The 27,829-nt window shown below is 39.0% G+C and overlaps 2 protein-coding genes across 2 annotated transcripts in view; one reads left to right on the top strand and one right to left on the bottom strand.

The window, feature by feature from the left end:
* The first annotated feature begins 5,748 nt into the window (after nucleotides 1-5,748).
* LOC125454219 (zonadhesin-like) lies at nucleotides 5,749-9,406 on the top strand. Its single transcript, XM_048534766.2, has 2 exons — nucleotides 5,749-7,014; nucleotides 8,176-9,406. Exons 1-2 carry the CDS (start codon nucleotides 5,949-5,951, stop codon nucleotides 8,544-8,546), a joined length of 1,437 nt encoding a protein of 478 aa, XP_048390723.1. The 5' UTR covers nucleotides 5,749-5,948; the 3' UTR covers nucleotides 8,547-9,406.
* Nucleotides 9,407-11,716: 2,310 nt separating this feature from the next.
* LOC125454480 (polypeptide N-acetylgalactosaminyltransferase 5) overlaps nucleotides 11,717-27,829 on the bottom strand; it is a 78,912-nt gene continuing 62,799 nt past the window's right edge. The window contains exons 8-10 of the mRNA XM_048535305.2: nucleotides 27,399-27,479; nucleotides 17,343-17,501; nucleotides 11,717-16,098 (exon numbers count right to left, since the gene is read on the bottom strand). Coding sequence (XP_048391262.1) covers nucleotides 15,958-16,098; nucleotides 17,343-17,501; nucleotides 27,399-27,479 — 381 coding nt within the window. The 3' untranslated portion in view covers nucleotides 11,717-15,957. The remainder of the gene's footprint in view (nucleotides 16,099-17,342; nucleotides 17,502-27,398; nucleotides 27,480-27,829) is intronic.

The following is a 27,829-nucleotide window of genomic DNA, read 5'->3' as shown; positions in this document are numbered from 1 at the left end:
CCCTTGGGTTAAACCACTGCAAGTAGTCTTTCTCAAATGAGAGAGTGAGTTATGGTCACTTAATCTTTGGTTCACATTTCAAGTGAACTTGACTGGATGTATAATGGGACCAGGTTCAATTGAGGCATTCAAAAAGATATTGGATGATTGTTTCCATTTAAATATTGCACAAAGGTAAAAGAAAAAGTTAGGAAAATGACACTGTCAATGGTGACAGCCATTGCAGATAAAATGGCTAAATGGCCTCCTTTCTTCTGTGCTGTAACAACTCTATGACTTCTGCTACTGGCTTTTGCCATGTATCTGTACGTTGTATCACAGTTGTTTAATGCGTGCACTTTAAATTTTTGTTTACGGACGATCAAGCGTGAGCTAGCATTAATATTTTCTCGTATGGATCTACTGAACTCACAATCTTGTTGAAATATTTTGCATAATTGGGGCTCTTTCTGGGGTAGGTGGGACCTCTACAAGCAAGATGGTCTTCACCTGAACCAGAGGGGTACCGATATCCTGGGGGGAAATTTGCTAAGGCTATTTGGGTGGATTTAAACTAATTCAGCAGAATTGTAGTTCGAATATAGAAAAGTTTGAGAGTAGGGAGGTCCAAAATAAAGCTTCAGGGACGCAAGATGGCACTGGAAAGCAAGGAGTTGGTTTGAAGTGTGTCTACTTCAACGCCAGGAGCATCCGGAATAAGGTGGGTGAACTTGTAGCATGGATTAGTACCTGGGACTTCGATGTTGTGGCCTTTTTGGAGACATGCATAGAGCAGGGACAGGAATGGTTGTTGCAGGTTCCGGGATTTAGATGTTTCAGTAAGAACAGAGAAGATGCTAAAAGGGGGGGAGGTGTGGCATTGTTGGTCAAGGACAGTATTACAGTTGCAGAAAGGATGTTTGGGGACTCATCAACTGAGGTAGTAAGGGCTGAGGTTAGAAACAGGAAAGGAGAGGTCACCCTGTTTGGAATTTTCTATAGGCCTCTGAATAGTTCCAGAGATGTAGAGGAAAGGATAGCAAAGATGATTCTCGATAGGAGTGGAAGAGACAGGGTAGTTGTCATGGGGGACTTCAACTTTCCAAATATTGACTGGGAACACTATAGATCGAGCACTATAGAAGGGTCAGTTTTTGTCCAGTGTGTGCAGGAGGGCTTCCTGACACAGTATATAGATAGGCCAACAAGGGGCGAAGCCACATTAGATTTGGTACAGGGTAATGAGCCCGGCCAGGTGTTAGATTTGGAATTTGGTGAGCACTTTGGTGATAGCAATCACAATTCTGTTATGTTTACTTTAGTGATGGAAAGGGATAGGTGTATACCACTGAGCAAGAGTTATGGCTGGGGGAAAGGCAATTACGATGAGATTAGGCAAGATTTAGGGAGCATAGGATGGGGAAGGAAACTGCAAGGGATGGGCACATTAGAAATGTGGATCTAATTCAAGGAAAAGCTCCTGTGTGTCCTAGATAAGTATGTATGTGTCAGGCAGGGATGAAGCTGTAGAGTGCGGGAGCCGTGGTTTACGAAGGAGGTGGAATCTCTGGTAAGAAGAAGAAGAAGGCTTATGTTCGGATGAGATGTGAAGGCTCAGTTAGGGCGCTTGAGGGCTACGAGGTAGCCAGGAAAGACCTAAAGAGAGAGCTCAGAAGAGTCAGGAGGAGACATGAGAAGTTGTTGGTGGATAGGATCAGGGTAAACCCTAAGGCTTTCTATAGGTCTTTAAGGAATAAAAGAATGACGAAAGTAAGATTAGGGCCAATCAAGGATAGTAGTGGTAAGTTGTGTGTGGAGTCAGAGGAGATGGGGAAGCACTAAATGAATATTTTTTGACAGTATTCACTCTAGAAAATGACAATGTTGTCGAGGACAATACTGAGATACAGGCTACTAGACTAGGTGGGATTGAGGTTCACAAGGAAGAGGTATTAGAAATCTTACAGAGGGTGAAGATAGATAAGTCTCCTGGGCCAGATGGGATTTATCCTTGGATCCTCTGGGAAGCCAGGGAGGAGATTGCCGAGCCTTTGGCATTGATCTTTAACTCGTCATTGTCTACAGGAATAGTGCCAGATGACTGGAGGATAGCAAATGTGGTTCCCCTGTTCAAGAAGGGGAGCAGCGACAACCCTGGTAATTATAGACCAGTGAGCCTTAACTCAGTTGTTGGTAAAGTGTTGGAAAAGGTTATAAGGGATAGGATTTATAATCATCTAGAAAAGAATAAATTGATTAGGGATAGTCAGCACGGTTTTGTGAAGGGAAGGTCGTGCCTCACAAACTTTATTGAGTTCTTTGAGAAGGTGACCAAACAGGTAGATGAGAGTAAACCGGTTGATGTGGTGTATATGGATTTCAGCAAGGCGTTCGATAAGGTTCCCCACAGTAGGCTATTGTACAAAATGTGGAGGAATGGAATTGTGGGAGATATAGCAGTTTGGGTCAGAAATTGGCTTGCTGAAAGAAAGCAGAAGGTGTTAGTCGATGGGAAATGTTCATCCTGGAGACCAGTTACTAGTGGTGTACTGCAAGGGTCGGTGTTGGGTCCACTGCTGTCTGTCATTTTTATAAATGACCTGGATGAGGGCGTAGAAGGATGGGTTAGTAAATTTGCAGACAACACTAAGGTCGGTGGAGTTGTGGATAGTGAAGAAGGATGCTGTAGGTTGCCGAGAGACATAGATAAGCTGCAGAGCTGGGCTGAGAGGTGGTAAATGGAGTTTAATGCAGACAAGTGTGAGGTGATGCACTTTGATACGAGTAACCGGAAGGCAAAGTATTGGGCTAATGGTAAGATTCTTGGTAGTGTAGATGAGCAGAGAGATCTTGGTGTCCATGTACACAGATCCTTGAAAGTTGCCACCCAGGTTGACAAGGCTGTTAAGAAGGCATACAGTGTTTTAGCTTTTATTAATAGAGGGATCGAGTTCCGGAACCAAGAGGTTATGCTGCAGCTGTACAAAACTCTAGGGCGGCCGCACTTGGGGTATTGCGTACAGTTCTGGTCACCACATTATAAGAAGGATGTGGAAGCTTTGGAAAGGGTGCAGAGGAGATTTACTAGGATGTTGCCTGGTATGGAGGGAAGGTCTTACGAGGAAAGGCTGAGGGGCTTGAGGCTGTTTTCGTTAGAGAGAAGGTTGAGAGGTGACTTAATTGAAACATATAAAATAATCAGAGGCTGAGGTAGGGTGGATAGGGAACGCCTTTTTCCTAGGATGGTGACGGCGACCACGAGGGGGCATAGCTTTAAATTGAAGGGTGAAAGATACAGGACAGATGTCAGAGGTGGTTTCATTACTCAGAGAGTAGTAAGGGAATTTTGCTTGCAACGGTAGTAGATTCGCCAACTTTAGGTACATTTAAGTCGTCATTGGACAAGCATATGGACGTACATGGAATAGTGTAGGTTAGATGGGCTTGAGATCAGTATGACAGGTCAGCACAACATCGAGGGCTGAAGGGCCTGTACTGTGCTGTAATGTTCTATGTTCTATAAGCTAAAAAAAAGCTCGTGAAAACATGGAGCAAATATTGAACTCAAATTATTTTACTGAAATAAAGTGATTTTCCATTTGCTTGAGGCAAATCATATTATGTTGAGTACAACAATTATAAACTCTACAGGAACTACAACGGCACCATTCATTGTGAGCTAGTCTTACAACGGATAAGAACACTAACATTTAGATTGATGCTGGAGGCAGCACTATGGAAGGTAATCTTTCTAGGGTATGCACTACACTACCCACCTGATTCTAACTGGCACATCCTAATGAGAAAGTGACAACCCTAGCTTATGCCAGAAATTGATGGTATCCTGATGCCACAAAACCTATGGCATACATGACATCCATTATCCTGATTTAGACCATTTATTTTGTGTATCGGAAAATAAGTTACCAAAGAACAAACACCACTTTTTTTAAGGTGTGGCACATTCCTAAATTTGACAGGGAACATTATAACGAGAATTTAGTGATCCAGTTGGGTTTTGAACATGACAAGGACATGGAACAGAGGTTGTGGATAGACAGAAACTGTCTGATGTCCTTTACTAACATAAAGTCACTCTACTCCATGCATCTTCACAATAACAGAAGGATTTCTAGCAAGCTAACCAGTTCACCAGCAACTTTGTGTACATCCTTACCCTTGAATGCAGCTCCAACAAAGTTTTCATTCCAGTTCATTGTAGCAAAGCACAACTGTGACCTCCTTCTCTAATCAGTTGTCAAATCAATTATTCTTTACCCCTGGCCTGGTTGCTGTCTGACAAGGTGGCAAGCTTTGGCTGCATGGAAGTAGAAAATCTGAGGTGGGAAGTTAGATTAAGTGGAAAGAAACAAATTCACAATGCATTTTGTCACAACATCTGCAGCCCGCTCAATGACAAATGATTATTCTTAACTTTTGCCACAATGTTAGATTTGAGAGGTTCTCTTACAGGGCTCAAGAGATACAGGCTTCCTTATGGTTTGCTGGTTCTTCTCTATTCCCTTTTTGCTTTTCTAAGACAGGCATATTAACACTGTGGTTATGTAGCAGTGTGCTTGGGCAATAACCTGCCCTAGCTGAATAGTTTGAGGTCTCTGGAGATAGTGAGGGATGGGATTGAAGCTGGTTGTATTAATTGGTGTGAGATTGAGTAGAGCATCTCTGGATTTTAGTCATGAGTCCTGAATGCTAAAAACAAGTGATGGGAGTATAGTGCATCGAGCAGCATGGTGACCAATTTTGATCTTGGTTTGGAAAGTCATTGGAAATCTGAAGGGACTTAATAGATCCTGAACTAGGGCTCCTAAGGATAACATGTGGCTGCATTTGGTAGTTAGGAAGGCAAATGCAATGTCGGCATTCACTTTGAGAGGACTAGACTAGAAGATCAGTGATGTATTGTTGAGGTTGTATAAGGCTTTGGTCAGACCATACGTGGAAACGTTTGAGCAGTTTTTGGTCCCATATCTAAGGAACATGTCCTGGTCTTGGAGGGGGGTCCATAGGAGGTTCACAAGATTGATCATGGGAATGAAGGGCTTGTCACATATGGGAAGCTGAGGACTCTAGGTCTGTACTCAATGAAGTTTAAAAGGATGAGAAAGATTTCATTGAAACTTATGAATGCTGAGACGCTTGATTAGGGTGAATGTGGAGAAAATGTTTCCACTGCTATGAGGGGATAGGACCCAGGACACAGTCAGTGGGTTGTGAATCTGTGAAACTCATTCTAAATGGCCTAATTTTGCTCCTTTATCCATGGTTTTATGAATAATAATGTAGATATCAGTTTTTAAAATTCTAATTTGATCAAGCATGTTTATACATTACAAATCAGTTTTAGTTCTTTGCAGACTAAAACTAATTCTTGGAGCATTGTTGGAATTAATCTCCTTTGGAGTAGCTAAGATGACTAGAAACATTACAAATGCCAGTATGACTGGGAATTTTAATCTGGCTACATAAAATTATTTTAGCTCGACACTGGGATACAAGGTGGTTACTCATAAGGAATTAAAGATCTAGAACAATCTCCTCTTTTTACAGGAACAAAGAGACAAAGAGCCATTATAGTTTTAGTGAAGGCTACTACCGATGGTGCAGTAAGGAAAATGAGCCACAACAGGCGAGCAATCAACGCCTAACATTGTGTATTAATTAAACTGTAAAATGGGACTTTCTCCTCATTGTCCAATCCGATGCATTTAATTTGGCATGTAATTGATGATTGGCTGGCTATATTCCCAAAAAGCATTGAGGCATGTACGACGTGGTCTTTCTCCTCTTAGTTTTTGCTGTAACTAATAGCATGGACAGCACTTAAATAGTTTTGTATAATTTAAAGTCATTTCTTTTCCTTTTTGAGTTTGGCTCAAGCAGCAAGAAGTAAGGCAAACTGTGTATTCTTAAAATTTACGTGGACAGCATCATTGTGTGGGGAGCAGAGAATGGCTGAAGAAAACTCTATTTTAGCCAACTCAGTTGAAGCTGATGGAATTGTAACTAACATATATCATCCAGAACTTGATAATACAGAAGGAGTTGGAGATAGTGTTCAAACAACAGAAGAAAAATTACCAACTGGTGAGTTAAAAAAATTCCTTTTAACTGAAACTATGACAAACACTGAGGGAGCTAAATTCATTGTAGGAGAAAACAGCTCTGATGCAGAAATGTTTGTTACAAACACTGAGAAAACCAATTCAACTGGGGAAGATAGTATACCTGCTGCAGAAACCATTCTATGTATTAGCGAAACCAGCTCCCTTACAGCAAAAGTCAATGCATCTGCTGAGGAAATCACTTTGCCTGCACAAAAGGCCATTCCAAGTGATCAGCAAACTAGTTCACCGAGAGAAGAAAATATTCCAACTGCAGACACCATTTCAAGTATTGAAGTAACAAGCTCCCCGACAGAAAAATTACATGCATCTGCTCAGGAAACTAGTTCACAAGCATGGGGGACTATTCCATGTACTGAGGAGACCAATTCTCCTAGGGAGGGAAATATTCTAGCTGCAGAGACCTCTCTATGCATTAATGAAATGAGACCCTCTTCGGAGAATGTCACTGAACATATTCAGGAAATCAATTCATCTGTACGTGAGATAATTCCGTGTATCGAGAAGACCATTTCATCTACAGAACAGGTTATTCGAACTACTCAGAAAATTCATTACCTTGCAGAAGAGATTATTCCATGTACTGAGGCCTATGTCCTTTCAGAGATGGCTATTTGGGAGACATCTACTAATAAGGCTACTCCATTTGAAAAGGAAACCAGCTTCCCTACTGAACTGAATGAGAAAATAAATCAAGCTACAGATGAAATAGACTCACCTACAGAAGAAAATGTTTGCTCCACAGGAAGAACTATTATCCCTACAGTATTCACTATTCAGGATGTAAATCCAGAATCTGAGTTAGTAACTTCATGTTCTCCAATAAAACAAGATACAACGGTAGAAAATCGTCCATTGGAAATTTATATTCATGGTGAGAGAACTGAAGCAGGTAAAATAGATTATATTTGTTTTCTTTTTGGAACAATGTTGATGGTTCATGTCCATAATGAACTACATATCTTTGGATAGAACACCCTGTTATTTAACTGTAACTGTTCATTTGAACTAATAGTTAATAGTCAGTACGCGATATCAACAGAATAAAGTCTACCTTCAACCTGCACAAAAACAGATAATCCATATTTAAAAATAAACTTGAGAGTACAATGAAACAGAAACTGCTGCCCTAATTACAATTGGTAGGTATCTTGCAAGAATAAAGCATCTTTTGAATTTTAACAAAGAAATATTTGGTTGTAACAATTGTGGATCAGATATATTATCACCCAACTTTGGATGTCTATGTACATGTTTTATACTGAAACATCAAATACAATTGTTACGCCAACATTTTAGTGATTTCCGTTCCACATTTAAAATAAAATTAACTATCTACCCTGATTAGCTGATTAATCTGTTTATGTTCAACTGAAACAGTACACATTTTGTAAGAGACTTATGATACTCAATTTATTGAAAGTTAATCATACTAGTAAAACCTATTCAGTCAGTCCTCTGTTTCGCTCTCCACAATTTCAGCACTAGTTTTGTAGTTTTTCCAAGAAGTTATCATTGGCCTTTACGTCCTACCTACACAAATTGAGTCTAAAGCAAAATAAGTGAATAATTATTGAATTGTTTCTGGTCTTGTTCATAGCAAACAGAAAGAAATTCAAATTGCTTCTCATTTTTCATCATTAGTTTTTAAAGAAGTTTGGGTTAAAAATATAAAGGACCGAAATATTGTATCAGATGACCCTGTTCTTTTCTGATAGTGATAGAAGATAGGATTTCTTTTCACAACCAAGATATAGGGTAGAAATTCATTTTATTCAACCAATCTATGCTAATGACCATCAGCTGCCTGTTATGCATAGTCCCAAATTTAAATTCCATTGACTTCAATGGTGAGGAATACGAGTTGGAGTATGCAATAGATGATCAATGTGATTTGTACTATTGCTTAAAATGAATTATATTTCCCAATATATTTGGTATGTTCCTGCAAACCTTACAGGTGGGATCTGACAGTATTACATTTTCAACTAATAAATAGTGATAAGAATCTATAGCTAAATCAAAATATCAAGTACTAACATTTAAATTTTAGTCTCTGCAGGCAAGGAGGTGATGTCTTTATCTACTGGAGAAGTCTATAAGGAGAATGGAACAGATAGAAATGTGAAAGATCCAAGCACTGATAATAATGATGATGATGCTGGGGCCGAAGAAGAGATCTACTCAGAATTCCAACAGGGAAATGAATCATCAGGGTCTCCATCAACTAGTTCCATTCTCAGTTCGCAACCAGAGTCACCATTTAATGTTGATTCCGCTGAGGACCATCCAGGGTCTTCAAGAAGGCTTGATATTACCAAACACAGCTATTCCAGGTACAACACCGTCTCTTATCGCAAAATTAAAAAAGGAAACACAAAGCAGCGCATTGATGAATTTGAATCAATGTTAAACATAAATTAGATACCATAAACAAATTTGTAATGGTAACATGTTTTTGTCACTTTAATTAGCTAATATGATTGCTTTTCACTTCTTAAGTTGGAATAGAAAATAATTCAGCATTTCATTTAAATGTAAAATCAATATTGCTCCTTGAATTCAACCTACAAAGTATATGAAATGCATTATTACAGCAGTTATCAAATAAATGAGAAACATAGGTTGTTTAGTAGTAATTCAAACACTCTATTTTGGGCACAGAATACTCAGTGCACAATGTATTGCACAGTAACTGAACCTCTGAAAATGTGATTTAGCAAAAGGCTATGCCACATGCTATTTGCTTCAAATCTGACTTTTAACTTTGGAGGTTATTCTATCACTATTGCTTGTTAGGTCTAATAAGCAGGTAGGCTAAAGCATGATGATGGAAAAAAATCTTAATTCATTCTCAGCTGAATAAATCATAAGTTCATTCAGTGCAATAATAATGAATGGCACTTGAAGAGTCAATACAATTTGCAAGGTTACCACATTAAAATGCAGCACAATTGTTCCTTGTGCAAGTGGATAATCTGAATTAAAGCTTAGTCATTTCATGTGACCATACTTAATTAGGTTGAATGCATACTTTAGGTACAACTCTTGCTGTTCTAAGAATTTATTTTCAAAGATCAAGTACAGTCCTTTGTGATTTTCTGCTGTTACTATGAACAGGATGTTGAATTGGCTGCTGTCTTGGAGATTTAAAAGATGAAATAGTTATAAATGTGACTTGAAACATTTTAGTATTGCTTCCTGTAATATTAACAAGTCGTGTTTTTGATTTTATCTTTGCTGCTCATTCTATGCTTAAAAATAATAAATCCATATACCAAAAATTTTGAACATTTTTTATAATTCTTTCACTTGTTTGCGATTTCAATCCTGACATTTTTATCTTATACCATAGCACATAATGAAAAACAGTTGACATTGCTGCCTTTGAAAGCAGATTTGGAGCAAACAAGCTCTCGGTTGTATAGGCGTGCTTTTACCAAACTTTTTTTTCCAGTCAAAACCGGTTTCTATCCAGCGCACCTATCATTCTGCAATTATCAGCTTAACATCAGTACTTGCTTTAGAGTAGTACAAACCATTAAAATAAAGTGATACTGCTGGTTCTGCATCACCTTAGGGTCAAATAGCTCTAACTCATAGATGCTATATTTCTGCTCAGAATGCAATAATGTTAACATTTTTACAAGCAATTTAACATGAGGTACAGTTCTGGTCACCGCATTATAAGAAGGATGTGGAAGCTTTGGAAAGGGTGCAGAGGAGATTTACTAGGATGTTGCATGGTATGGAGGGAAGGTCTTACGAGGAAAGGCTGAGGGACTTGAGGCTGTTTTCATTAGAGAGAAGAAGGTTGAGAGGTGACTTAATTGAAACATATAAAATAATCAGAGGGTTAGATAGGGTGGATAGGGAGAGCCTTTTTCCTAGGATGGTGACAGCGAGCACGAGAGGGCATAGCTTTAAATTTGAGGGGCGAAAGATATAGGACAGATGTCAGAGGTGGTTTCTTTACTCAGAGAGTAGCAAGGAAATGGAACGCTTTGCCTGCAACGGTAATAGATTCGCCAACTTGAGGTACATTTAAGTCGTCATTGGATAAGCATATGGACGTACATGGAATAGTGTAGGTTAGATGGGCTTCAGATCGGTATGACAGGTCAGCAGAACATGAAGGGCCGAAGGGCCTGTACTGTGCTGTAATGTTCGATGTTTGATGATGAGGTAATAATTTGGCGGCAATACTGAAAACATTTTAAAAGAATTTAGTTCATTCAAATATCAACCTTTTTCCAATAGATGTTCACTCTGTACAGGCACAGTTATGCTTCTGTATCTATATTCAAGAGTTTCCATCAGAATTCAACACACTAACACTTTAGCTATTGTGCACTTTATCTATTTGTTGATTGAACACAAAAACTGAGTAACATGGAAAAAAAGTACAATGTGACGAATGTCCCCCCCTTCCAAGTAGAAGATAAATCTGGAAATGTTATAATCATGAAAATTAAAAATTTCATATTCCTCTAGTTTCACCACTGAATGAACACCTTTTTGGGCAATTAAGTTTAAATATTTTCCTATGAGGAGCGAAGGAGAAGGATATCACAAAAGCAAGTGGATTCTATAGTTTTTGTCTTCATGAAACTCATGTCCGGGATAGGATGGGAATATCATGCCGAACATCACATAACCAAAAATTTAGCATAACACACATTACAAAAGACTGTATTGGAAGAATTAATAATAATTAATTAATAAGAAAAAATAATTTTTGTCCCGTGAAGCATACAGTAGAAGATATTTAATGTGTGCTTCTTTTCGACTGTAGAGTGCCAATATTAATGAGGCCACTTTCATCAATCACCCCAATAAAGCAACAGTAGTTTCAACATTGAGCATTAAAAATGCCAGTAAAGCATTTCAAAAACAATTTTATGGAGTTACATGTATTAATGTATGGCATGTTCCTTGCATTCTAATTTCACACTAAACCTAGCGCTGTCAATTTTACAAGAAATAACCTCAGATTAAATTGTGTAAAAACAAATACTGCAGTCACTGGATATCTACAATAAGTACATGAACACCATGGAATATTCAGCATGTCTGGCAGCATCTTGGAGAAAGAAACAGTTAAAATTTCAGGTGTGAGACTTTTCATCTGTTTTGAAGGAATACTGGCCAAGGTATCAGGAGAGCTCAATGTTTGTTGATAAGAATGATGGGATATTTATCTGTAAAGGTATAATAATCTCATCTAAAATGAGCACAAGGACATGAAAGCAATTAGTAAACTAAAATTGCCAGTATTGATTAGGCTCAAATCCTTATGGGGCATAAGGAGATCTTTAGTCTTGCTCAATGATGACAGTGCTAAGCCAATGTTACATGTTACAGTAAATCCTGGAGTCCTTCATAAATTGTGCAATGAACTTCAAAGCTCTATTTCAAATAAAGCAAATCATTTTCAAGCATCTTTCTAAATACATCTGCTGCATAATTCTGCTGTTTATTGTTTAATTTTACTTTGCTACGAAAGTACTTTTTTGTTTTTGACATTTTGATGTGTCACAGTTTCGCAAGTTATAGAGAACTGTATCAAATTAATATGCATATGTCATATAATTCTATTAACATAGACAATAATCTTAATTTTATTTAGCATTTCCTAAACTTACTTGGAATTGTCAGGTAAATCAGTTTAGTAGATATACTGGCAGTTACAGGCACTGGTTTTTAAAATCCAAATTTCCGGGCTTCTATTCATCTCAACAGTACAAAACTAAATATATTTGTTGGTGATCAGCGACGTTTTTGTGTGAAATATTACTCAGCCAGCTGTTAGAAGTGTGAAGTAGGCCAGCACTCCAAAGCATAGTACCACAGAACAATGTGACATATGTTGGTGCTCACAATTCCCACATTAGTATTTTCCACTTTTGTTCATGTTAGTGAGAGAAGGCTCTACCTGTTCATTATGTCTCTTAGTGGCTTGTTTGAGGTTTGGAGTCATCCTAAGTTGTATACAATTCTTCATGAAGCTGTCAGAGGCTATAAAAAAGGTCTAAAAGCAGGTTAATGTATAAATCTTGTTTGGAAAATGGCAAAGTAAAAATATATTTAAAATTAAGGAACTTAAGACATTAAACTTTGCTAAAATTAATGGCTTTATAAAACCATTAGTTGCTTTGTAAGTATCAAATGAACGTTTCCCATTAACTAACATCAGCTTTCCAGATAAAAATGGCTAAAAACAAGAAACACAATGCAGTACTCTGACTTATTAGATTCACAAACATTGATAATTAGTGTCAGTCTGCGGCCGTCACAAAATATTTCCTGAACGAAGCATTCAGTAATCACCATGGCCAACGTATTTACAATAATTTATGAATAAGTTATTCACAAATTAAACAGAATTTTATTTTTTCTTACAGAAGGGAAAACCTGCCTGATAATTTCTATATTATTTAATATCAACTAAAATGTCACATTATGAAAAGATTGTTTAGCAATCAAAGTTGAGAAAATGAACCACATTCCTATGTCCACAACTAGCCTTGGCCTTCTTCCATGAACAAAATAAGTGAAACAATTATTGTGCAGAAGAAACACATGAATCATTCTAGTTGACTGGGAGTTGTTTACAATGAAAGAAACAAATGTGCACAAAAGCCCTTTATTTCCCCTATTTTAAAAATATTTCTTACTGTTAGATTTTAATTTGTAGATCCTGTGTAACAAACAGCACAGCTGTATTTGCAAGTGAAATGGTGACACCAACTGGAGCATTAAGGAAATAACTACACATTCTGCTACAATTATGAAGCAGAAAATTTCCCCTAAAATATTTTTTTAAAAAAACGGTATCTTGATTATCAATAGCAAATATTAATTTAAAATGCCTGTTAAAGTTTTCTGCTACAGATTAATGAAAAGCTCAAGTATTTATTTAATCCTTGCATAATGTACTTCCCCAGTGTCACAACCTCTACTATAGGTGGGGCAAGGAATGGTCCTGAAATCATCACTAGAATGGGGGATGGGAATGGTGCTTGGGACAAATCTGATAGGCACCAACTTGAAGTTTTGTAGCAACATGTGCTACTACATACATGTCATTGTTTGAAGTGCTGAATAATGATAGCAGAACTATCTATTTTCTTTTCCATCATTTATCTAACCAGGAATCTCTCTGGCTGCTCTGCCTGCCATTGGCATACATTAGAAGGATTTGCAAATTTGACACTCAAGCTTTTTGACTTTGTTGTGAATGCACCTTCCTTGGCTATCAAGTCCTGGAATGGGACTTGAAATGAGAACTTTGGGCTCAGAGGTAACAATTCTACTGGATGCACCAGACGATCTATAACACTACAAGAAATAGGAAGAGGAGTAGGCTGTTCAACTCCTCAAGCCTGTCTGCCATTCAATAGCATAATGGCTAGACCGATATTCTTCACATGCACTTTCCTGAAATTTTCCTCATAACCCTTGGTTTTCTACTGATCTAAAATCTATCTCAGTCTAAATATAAACAAGGACTTTGTTCTTAAAGCTCTGTGTGATGAGGTGTTCCAAAGATTCATAATCCTCTAAGAGAAGAAATTCCTCCTTATCTTAGTCAGAAATTGATACTCCCATATTCTGAGACTATGCATTCTGGTTGTAGATGCTTCCATGATGGGAGACATCCTCTTAGCAACTACTCTGTCAAGCCCCTTATGAATCCCATGTTTCAATGACATAACTTCTCATTCTTCCAAACTCCAGGGATGACAGTCTCTATTTGTTTTGCCTTTGCTCAAAAGACAATCTCTCCATATTAGGGATCATCCAATTGAACTTTCTCTGAACTGCCTCCAATGAAATAATATGTTCTCTACATATGGGGACCAAAATTGCTCACAGTACTCTAGATGCAGTCTCACCAGCATCTTACATGATTGCAGTCAGACTTCACTCCTCCTACATTCTAAGTCCCTTTAAATAAGGGCAGCATTCCACTGTCTTCTTGATTACCTGCTGCACCTGTATACTAGCTTTCCGTGTTTTCAGCATAAGAACCCCAAGTCCTTTTATGTTACAAGCTTTCTGCAGTTTTTCACCATTTAACTAAGGTTCTGTTCTTTTGTTCTCCCTTCCTAAATAAACAAATTTGTATTTTCTCTCATTATACTCCATTTGCCAATTTTTTTGTCCACTTTGTTAAACTATCTGTATCGCTCTCCGTTTGTATCCTTCTCACAAGTTGCCTTTCCACCTATTTTTGTGTTGTCTGCAAATTTGGCTACAGTACATTCACTTCCTCCCTCCAAGTCATTAGAAGATATCGTAAACAGTTGCAGTCCCAGAACTGATCCCTGTGGAATGCCATTGGTCGCAGGTCGCCAATGTGAAATACAACCCCTTATTGCCACTCGCTGTTTCCTGCTCCTCAGCCAATTCTCTATCCATGCCAACACACAACCTCCAACATTGTGGGCACTTATCTAATGGCTTAACATTTTGTGAGGTACCTTGTCAAATGCCTTCTCGAAGTCCGCATACAATACATTTACTGGTTCTCCTCTATCCACTCCTGATTGAGATTTCCTTGTAAAACTTTAATAAATTAGTCAGACACGATTTCCCTTTCACGAAACTGTGCTGTTGCTGCTTGCTTAGATTATGGTTTTCCAAATGTTCTGATATTAACCTCCTTAATGATTGATTCCAATTCTTTTCCAATAGTAGATGTTAGGTCATTCGGTCTATAGTTTCCTGCTTTATGCTTCTTTTCTAGTTTTGATTAGGGATGTCATACTGGCAGTTTTCTACCCCTCTGGTACTTTTCTCTTGAATTTAACAATTTGGGGAAAATACAACCAATGCATCCGCTGTCTCTCTCGTTATCTCTTTTGGTACCTCTTTTAATGATGTACCAAAATCATGTATGTTGTAGCATTCTCTACTGTAACATACTGTTTGCAGCCTAAGGAAATTCACCCTATTCTTTGCTCTGTTGATCTTTATGTAGACCTGTTCTTGAACAACACATGCAATATTTTGCAACTTATAATATTTTTACTTTCTATCTTTATTGCCCCAGTCAGTTGTCATTCTGCTAATTGCAGACTGTTTATGGAATGGATTTGACTATAAGTTTGGAATTACAGGTTCTACAAGGTGTATAGAATTGCAATTGATCAACAAACCATTCTGGTGAAAACCTGCTATAAAGGCACCTTAAAAGTTATTTTAAAAGAAAATGTTTACAAGCTAAGTTGTCAGAAAATTACACAGAAAAGTAATTAATAAAAAAACTAATGAGTGGAAGGGGTATAATGAGTGAAATAAAAACTTGAAAGCCTAAAATTAAAACTATATTTTTTAAAATTAGTTTCTTATCATCTCACCAAATCTTGTCATTTTGTCTTTTGGATTTGAATGTTAAAACTTTCCCTTTTTCTATAAATATGAAAGAAATAGTTTTAAAGGCACTTAACAAAGGGAAAGTGTCCAAATTACATTAATTCACAGATTAACATTTGTCTTGTTACAATAAATTATTTTCCACAGTCTTCTAAAAAACAAGGTAGAAAAATACACCACCTTTGTAGATCAAACCAAAATAAGATTTGACTTTTCCATAAGAGCAGAAATCTATTTGCCACTGTTTGAAGTCAAGTATTACTCAGCCCGTGTTCCAGTTCTTTCAGAATCCCACCCGGAAAGATTTGCTCTTTAAAAGATATTTGTACATTATTTAGAATGGCTCGATGTCCTTTGTTTAATATGCACTGATCTTGGCATCCATCTGATCAGATATAGTTTCAATTACAACACTTTGAAAATGCTTGTGATACTATCATTGTTGTTACGTCCTTCAATCTTCATAATAGTTGGTGAATTTCCATTTTTGGTAACTGTTGACTGGATTACAGGAATTTATTGTCAAGATGTTTCCAAATGGATTTCCTTCCAAACACACAGGAAACTGAGACGTCTCCCAAAGAATATGGTCCATCTATAAAATAATGTATTGTTTAGCATTGTTTTAACAACATAAAAGTGAATTCTGTACTATACTATAAGCAAGCAATGTTTGCATTTCTAAATGTGATAACCCTCTCTCCTTTCTTAAAGTTTTTACTTCAGTGTTGAATGGGTGGAAACGAAGGAAGCTAAGATACTAAAGAAATAAAACATCTTTGATATTGATGCTGAACAAACCTTAAACCTCTTTGCAAACTATGATATAGAACAATTAAATATGTTGGAGGGTCATACTTAATGCTTTGGACTTTGGTGAAGGATCATTCAGAATCCATGAAAAGGAAGACAACCTTTCTAGCGAACAAGTGGCCTATCTGCATTTATAAAGCCAGATGACAGAAAAATGGATATTTCACATTGCCATATAATGCTGAAAGTCAGCTGACAACAAATTAAAGTGTAGCTTGAATTCATTTTTGATCATTTTTATTAAAAGGACAACATCCAGAAGTATATAAAAGCACTTTAAACGATCCATTTAAAAGTTATTCACAGACATGTGATCTGAAAGGGTGAAATTAATACTGGAGCATTGAGAGGCACTATTTCAGTGATGATTCCACATTGCTCCAATTGTCTCCCAGTCCTGCACTTCAACATGCACACCCTAGCTGTTTAGAGCCTAATGTATTGCTGATTTACAAAAACAAATTTCTTCTGGTAGGGTGGATTAAACTACCTATATGGATTTCAAATTATGTGTAAAGCTAAAATAGATAGTTTATCACTATTTGAAAAATGTTATGTGAACAGGTCTCACTCTTGAATTTGCTATTCCCAAAGATAAAAGAAGGGCAGAATGCAACTGAGGTAACAAGGTATGGAGCTGGATGAACCTAGAAGGGTCTAGGCCCGAAACATCAGCTTTCCTGCTCCTATGATGCTGCTTGGCCTGCTGTGTTCATCCAGCTTTACACCTTGTTACCTCAGATTCTCCAGCATCTGCATTTCCTACTATCTCTGGCAGAATGCGACTACTTATTTAAACAGACTTTCAAAATAATCTGAATAAAAAATACTGAGAATGTTCCCAGTTGAAGGATTCAGCGGGTGAATGAATAACTTTCATGTTCTCTAAGTTTTTTTTGCTGTGACATGTTCTGGAGTAAAAAGTTCATACAATAAACAAGATTGTATACTTTCAATTCTGAATGGGATGCGAAGGGGATATTCAGAAGTGGAAAAGCCTGTCTTCAAAGTCAAGTTGGCACTTACCAATGTTGATTCATCTGTAAAGGACCGATGCAGCCACCTTAAATTATTGTTCTTTTTGTCACAGGGTTTCATTCCCAACACTTGCTTCACATCCAATACAGCAATACACATATCCATCTGTTTAATTAGTCTTAACCATGAATGACTAAAATGCTGATTCTGTGAAGAAAATAAGTATTTCAAATATTTGGGCAAGAAATATTTCAGCCAATCTTCTTGAATAATATGAAGAATGATTCATCCTGGTCATGACAATACCTTATAAATAGGTACATTTTAATGAAGGAAGAAAATGGTACTGCTTTGAACAACTTTTCATATTTGCCCACTGAATACCATTCAAAGATGCTTTCTGGTAGCTGAGGAGTTAGGCTGGATGCAGTGAAACAGCACTGCCAATTAAACAGTAATGAGGTGAATACACACCTCCAACTAGAAAAAAAATGGTGCACTCTTTCTTTTCCCAAAAGCGAGGAAAAAAATCATGCTATTTCAACTCCAAAGGTGATGCAATGAAAGAAAGATGAATTTTAGTGAAGGTCACAGTGAAATAAATCCTACTGGAATAGGAAACTGCACACGTAATAATGAACAGCTGCATAACAGTAGAGCCAGAAAAGTAAAAGAATTGTGGGGAATTAATCAATAGTTCAAGGAAAGTGCACAATGTGAAGCTATTGGTAACAAACTTAATAATGCTAGAATACAGCTTCAAAATGTTGATAGAAGTGCCCAGTTATCATTTATTTCACTATCATAATAAAGGAGTGTATGCCTGCGCCTGATTCAAAACAAAGAATCATACCATTACTGCTAGAACTTGAGCTGGTGGAAGGTGAACATCTCTGGAAGGCAGCAGGTTAGGTTGTGGACAGTGTACCTGTGGAGATGGACACATACTCTAGGGCTTCATTTAAATACATTCAAATTAGAGATTCCCCCAGGAATACACTGCAGAGGCCATTATGGGACATACTGGCATAAGTAACCATTCAGGCTTTTTCCATTCCAAACTTTGTGTTCTTAACATTTTACTGTAGCCATGGTTGTAGTCAGTGGGAAGATTAGACAGGGCACTGATTTGTGACTGTCCATTTTTTGTCATTGCCAAAAGCCCATTGTTAAATGAAGCACCACTGAAAAAGTGGTCTATTCAATAAACTGAGGGTGTTCTCTTTTTCTTCTAATTCAGTGATTCGCAATTAAAGATCCCACAAAGACCTTCCACTGTCTCTATTGTGTACGGATAACACGCAGGTATAGGAAACTGCTCAGGCTGCTGTAAACAGGAATACATCAGTGAGTAGTAATTGCATCCCTGCTTTATTCTCCCTGTATTCATGCATACTTCCTGCAAGCCTAGCGCACTCACTGGATTGTGCTTTCACTATGTTCTGGTCATTATGGGCTTCTGTCCTTTCCCTCAGCTCCTGTTCTCTATGTTATACATTCAAGGGGCTCATACTCTCCTTGCACCATTACCAAAGATAGGCACTACACTAAGAAACAGATACACCCATCTCATCAGTGTCTGTAATATCCATTCTCTTAAAAGGATCATTAAAACACACTTTATATGTTGCACTTACATTTGACGATTTAGATTGGGGTGCATGATGATTAATCCATTTTAAAAGAAATCCTTCAACCAAAACTTTAAGGAACACAGCCTCAGGACTCAGAACACATAGGGATGGTAGGTGCCTTTGCCCTCACAATACATTTGAGAAAATTCAGTCACAGGGAGGGACCAGATAAAGAAAGAACACAAATAGAAATTGCTGAAGATACCTAGCTGGTTTGGCAGCATATGTGGAGAGAAAGCAAAGTTAACATTTTGAGTCCAGTGATCTTTCTTTAGAACTGAGAGTAATTAGGAATGCAAGCAGTCCAGTGTTGTAACTTCACCAGGTTGATGTCAAACTTTTAGGTATGCCTGGTGCTGCTCTTGGCTTACTGTCCTCCACTCTTTATTAAACCGGGTTTGACTCCCTGGATTGCTTGGGAATGGTACAGTTGGGGATATGCTGGCCATATGGTTGCAGATTGTGATTAAATACTATTTTTCCGGTGCCTTTCTAGATCTGTTTGTTGTTGCTAGAATCTATTCCAGTCACTATGATAGCAGCGCCACAGAACTTGATGGATGGTATCCTAAATACAACGGCAGACATCATCTCCACAAGAACAATACAATGTTCACTCTTACCAAACACTATTTTGGACAGATGTATCTGCTACAGGCAAAATGGTAGGGATGAGACCAAGTATGTTGTTGCCTCTTGCTGGTTCCCTCACCAGTTGCAGCAAGCACAGTCAAGCAACTATGTCTTTTAGGACTTATCAAGCTCAGTCAGTGGTGCAGTAGCTAAGCTATGCTGGATAATGGACAGTAAAGTCACTCACTCAAATTCAGTACCCTTTGCGATGTCGTTGAACCCTCGAAGAGTTGTATGCATGAAAAGAGAACCGATTCATCAGCTTAAGGGGGTGCCAGGTCATAATGAGCGAGAGGTTTCTTTGTTCATATTTGACCAGATATTATAAGACTTCTGGATGGGTACATGAATGGGAAAGGTTTGGAGGGATATGAGCCAAATGCTGGCAAACAGGACGAGATCAGTTGAGGATATCTGGTTGACATGGATGAGCTGGTCTGAAAGGTCTGTTTCCATGCTGTAAAACTCTGTGACTCAATGACAGAGGAGGAGGTCATTTGCTCAATTAATATGCAATATACTCATTTTATATGCACATTTTTTATTCACACATCGTAAGACCATAAAACCATAAGATATAGGAGTGGAAGTAAGGCCATTCCACTCCGCCATTTACATCATGGCTGATGGGCATTTCAACTCCACTTCCCTGCACTCTCCCCGAGGCCCTTGATTCCTTGTGAGATCAAGAATTTATCGATCTCTGCCTTGAAGGCATTTAACGTCCCGGCCTCCAATGCACTCTGTGGCAATGAATTCCACAGGACCACCAGTCTCTGGCTGAAGAAATGTCTCCTCATTTCCATTCTAAATTTACCCCCTCTAATTCTAAGGCTGTGCCCACGGGTCCTAGTCTTCCCGTCTAACGGAAACAACTTCCCGGTGTCCACTCTTTCTAAGCCATACATTATCTGGTAAGTTTCAATTAGATCTCCCCTCAGCCTTCTAAACTCTAATGAATACCATCCCAGGATCCTTAGCCATTTATTGTACGTTAAACCTACCATTCCAGGGTCCGCTGGACACGCTCCAGCGCCAGTCCTGAGGTGTGGGGCCCAAAATTGGACACAGTATTCCAAATGGGGCCTAACTAGAGCTTTATAAAGTCTCAGAAGCACATCACTGCTTTTATATTCCAACCCTCTTGAGATAAACGACAACATTACATTTGCTTTCTTAATCATGGACTCTACCTGCAAGTTAATTTTTAGAGAATCCTGGACCAACACTCCCAGGTCCCTTTGTACTTCTGCTTTATGAATTTTCTCACCGTTTAGAAAATAGTCCATGCCTGTATTCTTTTTTCCAAAGTGCAAAACCTCGCATTTGCTCACGTTGAATTTCATCAGCCATTTCCTGGACCACTCTCCTAAACTGTCTAAATCTTTCTGCACCTCCCCACCTCCTCAGTACCACCTGCCTGTCCACCTATCTTTGCATCAGCGACAAACTTCGCCAGAATGTCCCCAGTCCCTTCATCCAGATCATTAATATATAAAGTGAACAGCTGCGGTCCCAACACCGAACCCTGCGGGACACCACTTGTCACCGGTTGCCATTCGGAAAAAGAGGCTTTTATCCCAACTCTCTGCCTTCTGTTGGACAGCCAATCCTCAATCCAAGCCAGCAGCTCAGCTCGAATACCATGGGCCCTCACCTTACTCAGCAGCCTCCCGTAAGGCACCTTATCAAAGGCCTTTTGGAAGTCTGGATAGATAACATCCACTGGGTTTCCCTGGTCTAACCTGCTTGTTACCTCTTCAAAGAATTCTAACAAGTTTGTCAGGTACGACTCCCCTTACTAAATCCATGCTGACTTGATCTAATCTGACCCTGCACTTCCAGGAATTTAGAAATCTCATCCTTAACATTGGATTCTAGAATTTTACCAACAAACCGAGGTTAGGCTAATCGGCCTATAATTTTCCATCTTTTGCCTTGATCCTTTCTTAACCAAGGGGGTTACAACAGCAATTTTACAATCATCTGGGACTTTCCCAGACTCCAGTGACTTTTGAAAGATCACAACCAAAGCCTCCGCTATTTTCTCAGGCACCTCCCTCAGAACTCTAGGATGTAGCCCATCGGAGCCAGGAGATTTATCAATTTTTAGACCTTTTAGCTTTTCTCGCACTTTCTCTTTTGTAATGCCTACCATACTCAACTCTGCCCCCTGACTTCCTTAATTGTTGGCATACTACTCATGTCTCCCACTGTGAAGACTGACGCAAAGTACTCATTGAGTTCTCCAGTTATTTCCTTATCTCCCATCACTTGCCTTCCAGCATCAATATGGAGCGGCCCAATGTCAACTTTTGCTTCTCGTTTGATTCTTATGTATTGAAAGAAACTTTTACTATTATTTCTAATATTACTAGCTAGCCTACCTTCATATTTGATCCTCTCCTTCCTTATTTCTCTCTTTGTTATCCTCTGTTTGTTTTTGTAGCCTTCCCAATCTTCTGATTTCCCCATGCTCTTGGCCACTTTATAGGCTGTCTCTTTTTTTTTGGTACATTTCCTGACTTCCTTTGTCAGCCATGGCTATCTAATCCCACCCCAGATAATCTTTCTTTTCTTTGGGATGAGCCTCTGTACTGTGTCCTCAATTACACCCAGAAACTCCTGTCATTGTTGCTCTACTGTCTTTCCCGCTAGGCTCTGCTTCCAGTCGATTTTCGTCAATTCCTCTCTCATGCCCCTGTAATTACCTTTATTTAACTGTAACACCATTACATTTGATTTTGCCTTCTCTTTTTCAAACTGCAGACTGAACTCTACCATATTATGATTGCTGCCTCCTAAGTGTTCCCTTCCTTTAAAATCTTTTATAAAGTCAGGCTCATTAGATAGCACTAAGTCCAGAATAGCCTGCTCCCTTGTGGGCTCCATCACAAGCTGTTCTAAAAAGCCATCCTGTAAACGTTCCATGAATTCCTTTTCTTTGGATTCAGCTGCAACATTACCCAGTCAACCTGCACATTGAAGTCCCCCATGATCACAGTGACCTTGCCTTTCTGACATGCCCTATCTATTTCCCGGTGCATCTCACGCCCCTGGTCCTGATCACTGTTAGGAGGTCTGTACATAACTCCCATTATGGTTTTTTTTGCCTTTGTGGTTCCTCAACTCCACCCACACAGACTTCACATCCTCTGATCCTATGTCATTCAGTGCCGTAGATTTAATTTCATTCTTAACTAACAAGGAACCCAGCCCCCTCTGCCCACCTCCCTATCTTTTTGATAAGTTGTGAATCCTTGGATGCTTAACTGTCGGTCCTGAACTCCCTGCAATCATGTCTCTGTGATGCCTACCACATCATAATCATTCAAGATGATTTGCGCTGTTAATTCATCTACTTTGTTGCGAACACTATGAGCATTTAGATAAAGTGCCTTAATGCTAACTTTCTTTCTTTCAAATCCGGAGTCAACATTCTAATCTGGAGTCAACATTCACACTCACCATCAGCCCTGTGGTTTCTCACACCCATTTTTCACAATTGTTGTACAGTGAATGGTGGGAAAATGTACTCTGATTAACCTTGACTGATTTGCAGCAACCCTTTTTAACTCAGGCACATTGCATGGTGAGGCAGACACAGGAGTGAAGTATTCAATTCCAACAGTCATCTCACTATTTGGTGATTACAATTTTTTAAATATTTCTTTTTGAACTTGCTCAGTCTATTCAGTTCTTGTTGCCCTGTTATAGGAAGTATATTATTAAGCTGGGAAAAGCTCAGAAAAGATTCACCAGGATGTTGCTGAGAATAGAAGGTTTGAGTTATGCAGACAGGCTGAATAGGCTGGGTCTTAATTCACTGCAGCGTAGGAGGGTGAGGGGTGACCTTATAGACGTTTATAAAATTGTAGCAGGTATAAATATGGCAGGCATCTTTTCCCTATGGCAGGGGATTTGAAGATAAGGGGGCAAATTTAAGGCGAGAGAAAAAAGATTTAAAAATGACATGGTGGGCAACATTTTTTACACAGAGACTGGTTCATGTGTGGAATGAAGCTCCAGAGGAAGTGGTGAATGAGGATACAGTTACAATGTTTAAAAAAAAATCTGGATAAGTACATTAATAAGATAGGTTTGGAGGGATATGGGCCAAGCGCAGGTAGGCAGGACTAGTTTAGTTTGGGATTATGGTCGGCATGGGCTGGTTGGACTGAAAGGTCTGTTTTTGTGCTGTATGACTCCGGCTTCATGGAGTCTGGAGTCAATTTTGAGGATTCCCAGTGTAAAATTCTTCCAAACGTGTACCATGGTGCTGCTGCTTCCAGACTATCAGGTATGTTCTGTTCCATCAGCAATACTAAGACTGGGTTTGGTGATGTCTTGGACATTATCTATAATGTATGAATCTGTGTCAGACTGCTACTTGACTAGTTGTGGTACGGCTCTCCCAACTTCGGCACAAGTCTTCAAACGTTAGTAGGCAGATATTTGCAGCATTGACCAGGGCTTTGAGTGCCGTTGTCATTTCTGGAACTGTGATCGACGTTGGGTTCCTTTCATTCCTTTTAGCAGACCTTTTTGGCTTAGAAGTCTGAGAGGTTTGCTAGGCCAATTCAGAGTGATTTTAAGTACTAACCATGGTGAGGTAGACACAGGGGAGAAGTTCACAACTCCAACAGTTATCCCACTAATTGGCAATTTCAATATTTATATTTCTTTTTGAACTTGCTCAGTCTATTCAGTTCTCGTTGCCTTTTTGTAGGAAGTATATTATTAAGCTGGGAAAGGCTCAGAAAAGATTCACCAGGATGTTGCTGAGAATAGAAGGTTTGAGTTATGAGGAGAGGTTGAATAGGCTGGGACTTAATTCACTGCAGTGCAGGAGGGTGAGGGGTGACCTTATAGAGGTTTATAAAATTGTGGCAGGTATAAATATGGCAGGCATCTTTTCCCAATGGCGGGGGATTTGAATATAAGGGGATATTGTTGTGACTCTGGAGTCAGGCTTAGGTCAAATCAGGTTAAGGATGGCAGATTTTTCTTGCCTAAATCATAGAATTACAGAATCCCTACTGTGTAGAAGAAGGCAATTCAGCCCACTGCATCCACACCGACCCTCCAAAAAGCATCCCGACACACACCCCTTCTCTATTGTTATAACCCTGCAGTTCCCATGGCTAATCAATCTAACCTGCACATCCCAGATCACTATGGGCAATTTAGAGTGGCTGATCCACTTGACCTGCATATTCTTTGGACTGTGTGAGGAAACCCATGCATTCATGGACAGAGTATGCAAACTTCATGCAGACAGTCATCCGAGGTTGGAATTGAACCCGGGTCCCTGGTGCTGTGAGGCCAGTATATACCATGCCGCACCTAAAGGACATTAATGAACTAGTTGGCTTTTTTATGACAATCAACAATGGTCTCATGGTTACTGTTAGAATATCTTTTAATTCCAGATTTATCAATTCAATTCAATTTTCAACATTTGTTGCAATGAGATTTAAACTCTTCCCTCATTTGCCTTGTCTCTATAATACTTGTCCAGTGACAAAACCATCACACCGTTCCCTACTGCTTTCCACATGATTTCTACTACCCAATGAACATGTATTTTTAGTTTTCAACCCAAATTACAAAGCTTCCAAGCTATGGATTTTGACTTCTAGTGGGGTCACAAAATGAGATTTTAGGCCCTTGAGTTTCACGAAGCTTGGACTGCAGCTCTGAGGTCTGTTTAAATTCTTGCCTTATTTTTCTGAAGTTAGATGGGCATGGCTATGTTCAAGTGATGACCACCTCCCACCCCCATTCCACCCCACCAAATCAACAATTTTATCGAGTTCTTTGAGGATGTGACTAGAAAAGTTGATGAGGGTCGAGCTGTGGATGTGGTGTATATGGACTTCAGTAAGGCATTTGATAAGGTTCCCCATGGAAGGCTCATTCAGAAGGTTAGGAGGAATGGGATACAGGGGAACTTAGCTGTCTGGATACAGAATTGGCTGGCCAACAGAAGACAGCGAGTGGTAGTAGAAGGAAAATATTCTGCCTGGAAGTCAGTGGTGAGTGGAGTTCCACAGGGCTCTGTCCTTGGGCCTCTACTGTTTGTAATTTTTATTAATGACTTGGATGAGGGGATTGAAGGATGGGTCAGCAAGTTTGCAGACGACACGAAGGTCGGAGGTGTCGTTGACAGTGTAGAGGGCTGTTGTAGGCTGCAGCGGGACATTGACAGGATGCAGAGATGGGCTGAGAGGTGGCAGATGGAGTTCAACCTGGATAAATGCGAGGTGATGCATTTTGGAAGGTCAAATTTGAAAGCTGAGTACAGGATTAAGGATAGGATTCTTGGCAGTGTGGAGGAACAGAGGGATCTTGGTGTGCAGATACATAGATCCCTTAAAATGGCCACCCAAGTGGACAGGGTTGTTAAGAAAGCATATGGTGTTTTGGCTTTCATTAACAGGGGGATTGAGTTTAAGAGTCGTGAGATCTTGTTGCAGCTCTATAAAACTTTGGTTAGACCGCACTTGGAATACTGCGTCCAGTTCTGGGCGCCCTATTATAGGAAAGATGTGGATGCTTTGGAGAGGGTTCAGAGGAGGTTTACCAGGATGCTGCCTGGACTGGAGGGCTTATCTTATGAAGAGAGGTTGACTGAGCTCGGTCTCTTTTCATTGGAGAAAAGGAGGAGGAGAGGGGACCTAATTGAGGTATACAAGATAATGAGAGGCATAGATAGAGTTGATAGCCAGAGACTATTTCCCAGGGCAGAAATGGCTAGCACGAGGGGTCATAGTTTTAAGCTGGTTGGTGGAAAGGAGAGAGGGGATATCAGAGGCAGGTTCTTTACGCAGAGAGTTGTGAGAGCATGGAATGCGTTGCCAGCAGCAGTTGTGGAAGCAAGGTCATTGGGGACATTTAAGAGACTGCTGGACATGTATACGGTCACAGAAATTTGAGGGTGCATACATGAGGATCAATGGTCGGCACAACATTGTGGTCTGAAGGGCCTGTTCTGTGCTGTACTGTTCTATGTTCTATGTTCTAATTTTCCTGCTGCCTCCTCAAATTTTGATTCTGGGGTCATTCTCCAGACCTGTGCTCTAAAATTGTGTCACATTCAGAAAAAAGAAGAGAAGCACTGTCTTAGCACTGTATATTATATATAAAATATTATTGGGGAAAGTTGCAGCTTTCCATTATTAGAACTGGGATAATACAGTAAATAATCATCTATGGAAACTATTTTGAGGTAGAGGATAGTTCAGGCAGACAACATGCAAAAAGAACAGTACATAAGTCGGTGATCACCAGTAAGAAAAGGTGATGAGGCAAAATTTAAATTTAACAACATGAGATGTGTCTGCTTTCCCAGTGCTGATCAATAATTTGCCAGCAGAAAGGGTAGAAAAATTGGCAGCCCTTTTATGGAGTTGAACTATTGAAATTCTAGACTGATTAGCATGAGGGCAATAAAAGGTGCAATATTATTATACTTGCCATAAATGCAAAAAATGCAAGCAGTTTTACATTATCAACGGCTGCCAGTGAATTCTGATTTGTGGGTTTTTTTTGCTAAGTTGGCTATGTTTCATTGTGCTGTTTTGCATGAATTTTTCACAGTTTTGCCCCCACAGATTTGCAAATCAGATTTTTATTGGGCTTCTAAATTGCAATTTTAATTGGCTTCTTGTGTTTCTTGAAGCCTTGATGGTTTATATAATGTTCTGGACCAAAGTGAGAGCAAAGAGAAAAATAGACAGGAAAACAGCAATAAGATTTACACTGTAATTTTGTTCTTAAGAAAATCAGGGCGATTGATCAACTTGGCTTCAAAGTAACATAGCTGTTGTCTTACCTTTTTACTAATGTCACACAGTTCAAATGAAAATGTGCCATTTCCAACAGCAAGACATCTTCTTGTTCCAACATTAAAAAGCTAGAAATTGATAACAATCATTACTTCACATAGGAACAGGTTATTATTAAATGCTGCTGAGAAAGTATTAAACAATCAATATCCACCTGTCTGTATAATAATACTAACTACGCTGACCACTATTTTGAAATTATTCATCTAAAACTACTGTGGTGACCTGCTTTACTGCCAGAAGATGAAAGCTTAAGCCATTTCTCTTTACACAAATTTGTTGACAGTTCTTTCCAGTAATATCTTAAGAGTAGAGTGTCACATCTGTAGTTTCAATTGTTTGAAACAGAGAATAGAAATAAAGATTGATAGTAGAAAGTTTCAGAAACACAGATTCTGCATTGCCTGAGCTTAAATTC

The sequence above is a fragment of the Stegostoma tigrinum genome, chromosome 7 (assembly GCF_030684315.1).
Source record: "Stegostoma tigrinum isolate sSteTig4 chromosome 7, sSteTig4.hap1, whole genome shotgun sequence".
Lineage (NCBI taxonomy): Eukaryota > Metazoa > Chordata > Chondrichthyes > Orectolobiformes > Stegostomatidae > Stegostoma > Stegostoma tigrinum.
Note: the sequence above shows the minus strand (reverse complement) of the source record. Positions and strands in the feature narration are given on the sequence as shown.

Bases quoted from the DNA above. Each gene is read 5' to 3' on its own strand.
- LOC125454219 (XM_048534766.2), top strand. From the start codon at position 5,949: ATGGCTGAAGAAAACTCTATTTTAGCCAACTCAGTTGAAGCTGATGGA. The intron at 7,015-8,175 runs GTAAAATAGATT...TTTAAATTTTAG, and splicing joins TGGTGAGAGAACTGAAGCAG to TCTCTGCAGGCAAGGAGGTG.